Genomic DNA, 8,509 nt, shown 5'->3' on the forward strand with positions numbered 1-8,509 from the left:
CTTCTCTAATAAATGTAGATGTTAAATAATGTAGCATAAACAATTATTATCTTATATCTTCTCTGTAGTCTTTGTATATTCAATATATATGTATTAAAATAGTTAGTGGTAAACTTTTTTTAGATTGATTACTTAAAATGATTGCAGGAAAACAAAAGTCTGTGTATGAATGAAACAACAACTTTTACTGCTAAAATTCCGTGCAACGTATTTATTCATCATGGAAAGAAGATAGATATTGTATCATTTAAAGTTCTACTGCAAAAATATGATACAAAAAATTAAAAAACAAGACCATTAAAAATGTTAAATGTAATTGTTACAGAATACAAAAATATAGAAGAGCTTTTTTTAATAGTAATTTTTTTTAGTTTTTTGGTGTATAATCAATGTACAAGATATATAAAACATAGATTAAACTTACAACTAATAATAATCTAATAATATCTAACATTGAGTTTTTCGTTCGCGATGGACCACATCTGTGCAGTCGGCCCATCGTAAGCACCATTGCTGTTGGTTTCAAATTTTATTAGACCAAATTTGGCAAAATGTCTTTTCCATGCAGTTGATTGTGTTAAATTAAGTAAGGCATTCATTATACCATTTCTTACGTGATCTGAAAATAATATGAAGTAGTTATTAAAAAGTTAAATCCTCCAACATCAAGGAATTAAACAAAATAATATCAAAAGATCTCACTTTAAAGATTAAGTTAAATTGTAATCTGCCATACTATAATCGTATATTTTAATCTGTATATCACGTCACTTAAAAGATGACCTGCCATGATATGACTTCATAAGTGCAAAAGCAAAGTTCTGTCAGTGCTGTGAACAGCTAGGTACATATCTATGAACTTTAACTTCAAGGAGTAATAGTTGTGCTCTTTCGTTAGTGCATTTCATTTGTACCTATTTATTTAATTAAAATCAAAAAGGTTTAGTAAAATCAGATAGTACGAATCTGCTAAAAATTGATTCAATGATGCTTGCAAAGTTTTTTGCATGTAACCCAGACATCTGCTCTGCCGAATTTCTGAGTGTTAAAACATCTTTGCAAATATTACTTGTTATATTATACTGTTTTTAATGTAGGTATATCTAATTTGAAAAATAATGTTAGAAAGTGTTAGGTTATGTTTTATTCCTTATGTTACTACTAAATTAAGACAATAGTTTTTTTTAATGCTAGTATTTGTATAGCTAGATACTACACACCAACGATAGCTGTTGTAATTCATTATTTTACACAAAAACACCAAATACTTGTAGCTGTTAACGTTGATCGACAAAGAGTATACCTAGTATATTTTGAACTTTTGACGTATTGAACGAGTTCGGTTTTACATACGTCATACACGAGTTTTGTTATTAACCATATTACGTCACCAAAATGGCTGATAGCGTTTTCGCGGAAATAGAAAAGGTTTAAAATATAATATAATTTTATGGCATGAAAGCGTGTTTATTTTGCCGCAATACTTTTTTTTTGTGGCTATTTATTGGAAAATCAACATTTTGAAGTACTTTTTCAAACATAGTGGAATACCCTATTTCAATATAATAAAACAATAATGTGCTTTTTTATTCCAAATCAGAATATTTAAGTGTAATTCTATATAAATTTTAATTATTACCAAATTTTATAATTTATTTTTCACTACCGAAAGTACCCTATTGAAATGTTTACAAAATTTGTAAGGCTACGGTTGATATAATACAAAATACTCATAAACGTTAAAAATTAATGTAAATGTTGTGCACTGGTCATTATTTTAAAAACCGTATGATATGTATGTACCTATACTGCGGATTTCATCTGCAAACTTGATAGAGTTTGATAGACTTTTACTAAACCGTGATTATTTTTTTAAAGTTTTTAATAGTCTTATAATATGTATTGATATGAGTTTTTTAAGATTAAAGCTTACAATTAGATAGCCATACTACTTGAAAAGAGTAATAAGTTGTGAAGTTTCTCACAGTAGATAGCTATTTGATTAGAAAGTTAGACCAAAAAATGTTACACGTATCGCATTTACGAATTTTTAAAGGGAAAAATAATGAGCTTTATAGGTACCTACCATATAATACAAATAAGAGTTATTTATATATAAAATTAAAAGGCCTTTGGTGACGTACCTGAGATCCTTGAATTGATTACGATAGGATAGGGCGGTAAACGTCCTAGTGTTACTAATGTGATAATGTCTTTGCCACCTTCTTCCAGAAAGTTTTTAGCGTATAGTAGTGTTGTTGAATCAACTGCGGCCCATTCCGCTCGTTTAGACAGCACCATTTGCGCAGATGCTAAATGTGATCCGGATCCTACAATGAGAATAAAGTTAAAACATGCATAAATGTGTTGAAAGTTCTTTAATAGTACTATAATATTTATACTTAGAAGCGATCCGAAGAATGATGCATTTTCTCCTTTCTGTTTTAGTGTTTTAAGCACAATTTTACTGCTACTAAGAGATTCTTCGTCACTGTACGCAAAAGTGCAACCTCTTAGATCTAACAAAGTATTAACGTTATGTGCCCTGTAAGAATAAAATAAGTAAGTATTGTCTCAGTTAATTGCGTTTTCATAACTACACTGAATGAACTTCGATTGGGTAATAATAGAAGTTAGATACACTTGTTATCTGTAGACTTGACTTGCTTGATAACAATAAAATTATCTACGTATTTATTTAGGTAACGTAAATAATGTTATTATTGGGCAAATATCCAGTTTTTTAAATGCCTTTACGCGATGATGTGAAACACAACGTACGAAAACAAAAAAGAAAGAAAAGTAGGTTTTGTTTGTTAGCTTGTACATATATCTTGTAATTATGTGTGTTTGAAAGCAGATCGAACTGTTGTAGTCACGCTAATCTCAAAAAAGTATAAGCGACGAGGCTGAGACTTATAACCTACTATCTGGGTTATTATGACTATTTCTTGGATTTAATGGCCTTCATACTATCTGGTTTGTTTAAAAAAAATACAATGTGCTCGGATACGCTATCCATAGAAATAATCGCTAATGAAATAAATTGAGGGTAGTCGAGATTTTAAGGGGGTTCTGTGGTGTGATGGTCTGATTTTTAAGCGTTTATTTATTTATTTATTTATTTATTTATACATACGCTATTGTACCGCACAACTACATTCTAAAAATTAAACACATTTAAAGACAGTTACAGACTGTGAAGTACAATGGGCGGACTTATAGCTATTTTGCCATTTCTTCTAGACAACCCCATTAAAGAAAGGATAAATTTATTATAAGCTTGAGGCAGGATAGGTGGTGCAGTTATATGATAAACTTGCATGCTAATATAATATATATACTAATACATAAGTATTAGTATTATATATTATACAGAATATACATATAAATGCATACATACATATATAACTTTATTATAAACTAATAAAAAAATATAATAATAAATGTTGCGATGTTCTTACTACTGAAGCATCCCCCAGATATTCAAATTTGTGTTTTAACTAATTCGGAGCCTTTGGATTAAACATCATACACACAGTAGAGAAAGAATATGCATGTTCCCGCGAGAGCGTATAGAAAGCCACTTGAGCTTTTGCGGAGGCATTTGAACCGGATAGCAAGATTTTGTAGTCGTTTTTTTCGAGGACCAATGAAGAGATAGAACTTTGGAGTTTTTATCAATTTTTATAAGTGTTTCAAGAATATAGGTACGTGTAATTTGTAGCTAAAAATATTAATTAGGACCAAAGTTCACTCCCTCTGTAAAATCAGCTGATTGGCTTTTCTGAAATATAAATGCACGAAATGAACTATCACGAAAAGAAAATTTTGATAATTAGATTTGACATACTTCGAAAAAGTTTCGAATGTAAGGTATTTTTTGTCAACTTTTATTAATAAAAAAAAAAAAAAAAAAAAAATAGAAATACTTTAAATTGTGGGGTGATAATAGACCATTCTGTGCGTCTATATGAGCTGAGTTAGCCACATATATTTGAAGTGAAGCATTGAAGCCATTCTCGGAATATGATGGAGGAAAGTTGAAAAATATAGTTGACTTTTTAAATACAGCTACAACTATTAAAATTGTAACTTACCTTTATAAAAATTTTGTACATACTGAGCTCCTTGAACCTAAACTAAGACTAAAATAAATTTCACAAGGTAAATAACTACAAATTTCTTTTCGTTTTTTTTTTTTTTTTTTTTTTTTAAATTTATTAAACTAGAGAACCCCTTAAAACAAAATTTGAAAATTAGTTGTAAATTTTACCTTTTATCACAATGGATTATAACGTCTGAGAAGTAGCCGGGCTTGTTCTCTACGTTCATCTGGTGGGCGAACACCGGAGTGACCGGGAGCAATTCGACAAATTTATTTTCTGTTCTCCGTAGCTTCATATATGCCGCTGCTGACATGAACGCTGTATATGTGTGTTCCGTATTAAAAAGTATATATATGTAAGTATATAAATAATATGAGTATTCTAGCTTTGTTGATACATATCAATATATTCACTTTTGCTTAATAATATTCACTTGATATTATTTATTTGTTATCTATCCATTGTACAAATTATTAAGTGATACCAAACTTACATCTAAAAACACCTAGGGAAAGGGGGTGGCCCCAGCCGGTGTGTAGCCCCGACCAAGCTAAGATATAAGCATCTTTTGTATATATAATCATGTTTTCGCGTTGCTATGTCCCTTTGTATCATACTAGAAACATGCAATAAATAGAACTTAGTTTGTCCAGTCGCAAGAACGTTCATACTGAAATGTGTGAATAACGGCCGCGTACTTAAAAAAGAGTATAGAGTTGAAATCTTGAAAATACGCAAGTAAATGTTGGAAACGGAAAGAAGTTATCTGTGAGCCTTTATTTTGAAGTATCACGTGCAAGTATTTTTAATAGTGTGTTTAATTAATTCTGGATTTTGAAGCGAAGAAGAAAAAAGTTGTCCGTGAGCCTTTATTGTGAAATATCAAATGTGAGTATTTTTTATTGTGTGTTTAATTAATTATAATGGTTTTTTTTCTTTTCTTTTAATTGTAATTTCCTTAACCTTCAAGCAGTCGCGCGACGTTGAATCGATGCTTTCTTTAAACTTTTGGCCGTAAACAAAATATCGCGCGACCGCTTGAAGGTTAAATAATTTTTTTTCTTTGTCTCAACGTGCCCCACGTTTACGTAACAATATATTTGTCTATAAAATGTTTATTTAATTTATATTTTACAGAATACGTAAAAGAGGAGGAGACCTTGTCAGTTCTACAGCGAAACGGCGGAAACAAAAAGAATATCGAAGAAATGAAACGGAAGAAGAGTACGAAGCACGTTTACAAAATCAACGAACCAAAATGAGCACCCTGAGAAGCAGAAAAAGCGAAGAAAGAAAAGAACATAAAAGTATTGAAGAATCGAAAATTTTAAAATTTATATATATATATATATATATATATATATATATATATATATATATATATATATATATATATATATATATATATATATATATATACCCCGGACAATACACTGAAAAATGTTGTTTATAAACAGGTAGTGTAAATAATTAGAAAATGTTTTCAATTTTTTTTTTTACTTTTTGTATGCCATAGTTTATTTTTTTTATTTCAACTACCATGTAATCTCATATCAACTCCCGAGCGAAGCCGGGTGTCATAGCTAGTTATGATATAAATATTGATTGATTAAGTATATTTATTATAATACAATGACACGACGATTGCGGGTTCGATTCCCGCTCGGAGTAGATATCGGTGTTTATACAAATATTTATTTTCAGTCTGGTTGTTAGTCCTTGTGGGTCTCTCCACCGTGTCCGGAGAGTAGGTACGTTAAGCTGTCGATCCCGGTTGTTATCATGTACACCTGATAGCGATCGTTACTCATAGTAGGGAATATATCCGCCAACCCGCATTGGAGCAAGCGTGGATTAAGCTCTGTCTTAATCCTTCTTCTACATGTGGAAAGAGGCTTGCCCAGTCGTGGGATATTAGATACAGACTGAAGCGACTTTGACACCTTACCTCAAAGAAAAGGCAGTAATTAGACCAGCCTTTCCCAAAGTGGGCGATAACGCCCCCCTGTGGGTGCTGCAGGCCTAAAGGATAAGAGACTCAGAAAAAAAATGGTGGCGTAGTGTAGAGGCTTGGAGGGTGATTTAAATTAACCTTCACATTAGTTTTTATATTAGAATCGATTATGTTTGTTTTATTTTGAATAAAAGATACTCTGTCTAAATACTATAAAGTGACGTTTCAATAATCATTCGCATTGGCAGGTGTAGCCCGTAAGAGTTAACTTGAGACCTGAGCGCCAGTGTGTACCTACTACCTACTGCGCTCAGGTCTCAAGTTAACTCTTGCGGGTTATAGTAAAAGTCTCGTTTAGAATCAATGTTTAATCTCCGCTAATATAGCTCGCAATAATTAATTTAATTTGAAGCTATAGTGGTTTTAAGTTGGTGAAAAAATGGGGGCACTATAAAATAATTTATTCTCAAAGTGGGCAGTAGACAAAATAAGTTTGGGTACCCTTGCATTAGACTTAAACATCACTTCCTTAGCAAAATGAGTTAGTTGAGATTAACAGTCCCAAAGAAGAAGCTAAAGGTAAGATAAAGAAAAAGAAGTAGAAGAACATCACTAAAGAATAAGGTGGATTTTAAATCAAGGGTCAAAACAAAATCACTAAATTCATAATAATTTGTGCTGAAACTTTTGATGAAGGCAAGCTACAATTTTTGAGGCATGTCTTGAGACATTTGTTACTTACAATGCAAATAATTTGTATTATATATGTGACGTTTATGTTGCAAAATATGTCGATTGACTTCTAAATTCTGTGGTGGCTGGAGCTACCCGCCAAGATTTTAGAGAAGTCGAAATTAAGCCTATTCTTAAAAATATTATTATTAATATTTCTGAATAGTTGTCATTCTTTTTGTACAATATTCTATTAAAATATATCTTAGAGATAACTTTTGAGTAGTTTAGATTTTTACTACACTCTTTATTTGGGGCATAATTATACAACAAGAAAACTGGTCGGGGCTACCCTTCTTCCCTCTATATGTTTAGTCGGTACAAATACATCAATTACTGTCATAAAAATTATCATCTATACGTATAATAAAAATGTAAATGTAATATGTTTGTGCAAGCTAATCTTAGGAACGGCTTATCCGATATAGATGCGGTTTTTATTAATATATTTTGGTAAGCTCTTTACTTTACATTTAAGTATTTGTTGTTGTCTGTCAATCGGTTCATAAACAAAAAAGTTATGCCAATTTAAAGAATCACGTTGAATTTGTAAATACCCAACCGAAGGTGTTTATAATCTAAAATAATCCAAAAGATCGGCGAAGAAGGGCACAGCTAGTATCTAAATAAAAAATGAACATCAGTTAACAAAATAATAAATTCAAAATACTAACCTAAATCAATTTTATCCTTCGTAAAAGGGTCCGGGCGTCCTGCTATCGGACCCGAACTTCGACTTTCGTACTGTAATGTAGCGTGACAATCTAAAGCGTTTTCTAATAACTCCACGATTAATTCATACATTGCCACTGGATGCGAGGGACACATATAAGTTATTACACGTAATTCAAACTTTTCTTGCGACATTTTAAAAATAATATCAATACTATAATAAAATTATAATAATGCAAGACTGTTTTGTGTCGGCATAAATGTTTTAAATGCAATGAGCTTTGTTTACTTTGAATACCGTCATGATAAAAATTGCACGCTACGTTCACGATCTACCCGTCTACACGGTCTTTCCAGAGCGGTGACCGCAGAAAGTTTGTGACGTCGAAATCACTCGTACACCGCGTGCTTATATCGATTATGAAACTATTAATACTAATTAATTGCGTATGTACGTTATTTTACTAAAAAACAAATGAACGTAATAACGGCTGGCGTTTATTATTTATTTATGAAATACGAAAGTACATAGATATAAAATTAAGATAGTTTTATATCTTAACTAACTGTGCCCGCGGCTTCGCCCGCGTTGAAATCAGTTTGTCACAAAGTTTTCCCGGCAAACTTCCAGTGAAACTCTCATCAAAATCGGCTTAGCCGTTCCGTAAACCTTCCTCTTGAACCGCATGAAAATCCATTCAGTAGATTTTGAGGGAATTGATCACATACACTTTTAGAGACTTTGTTTTATAATACTCTAACTGTTGCCCGCGACTACGTCCGCGTGGTTATGAAGATATGCATTGCTATTAAGATATTTAACACAAATTATTGTTTTATTTCAGTCACTTGAAAGGCTTATCACAGTGAGCAACTTTTTAAATGGCACAATTTAGTATAATTTAATAGTTATTTTTACAAAAGCTCCATACACCATATTCTTGGTTTTATTTTCAGGCTGCAATATAAATAACCTATCAGGCAAACTTATAGCTGCTGTACATATGTTTCATACAAACTATCAACCCCAATTAAACCCCCT

General features: G+C 31.4%; 1 protein-coding gene across 2 annotated transcripts; it reads right to left on the bottom strand.

The window, feature by feature from the left end:
* Positions 1-182: 182 nt before the first annotated feature.
* Positions 183-7,800, bottom strand: LOC123656717. Of its 2 annotated transcripts, XM_045592377.1 has the most exons (5): positions 7,470-7,800; positions 4,277-4,427; positions 2,403-2,545; positions 2,145-2,330; positions 183-619 (listed from the first exon to the last, which is right to left on the bottom strand). In XM_045592377.1, the coding sequence occupies exons 1-5, from the start codon at positions 7,660-7,662 to the stop codon at positions 438-440; spliced, it is 855 nt and encodes a 284-aa protein (XP_045448333.1). In that variant the 5' UTR covers positions 7,663-7,800; the 3' UTR covers positions 183-437. The 2 variants fall into 2 exon arrangements, with proteins under 2 accessions (XP_045448333.1, XP_045448332.1); XM_045592376.1 differs by having other exon boundaries at positions 2,145-2,545.
* Positions 7,801-8,509: the final 709 nt, after the last annotated feature.

Source organism: Melitaea cinxia, chromosome 9 (assembly GCF_905220565.1).
Source record: "Melitaea cinxia chromosome 9, ilMelCinx1.1, whole genome shotgun sequence".
Classification (NCBI taxonomy): domain Eukaryota; kingdom Metazoa; phylum Arthropoda; class Insecta; order Lepidoptera; family Nymphalidae; genus Melitaea; species Melitaea cinxia.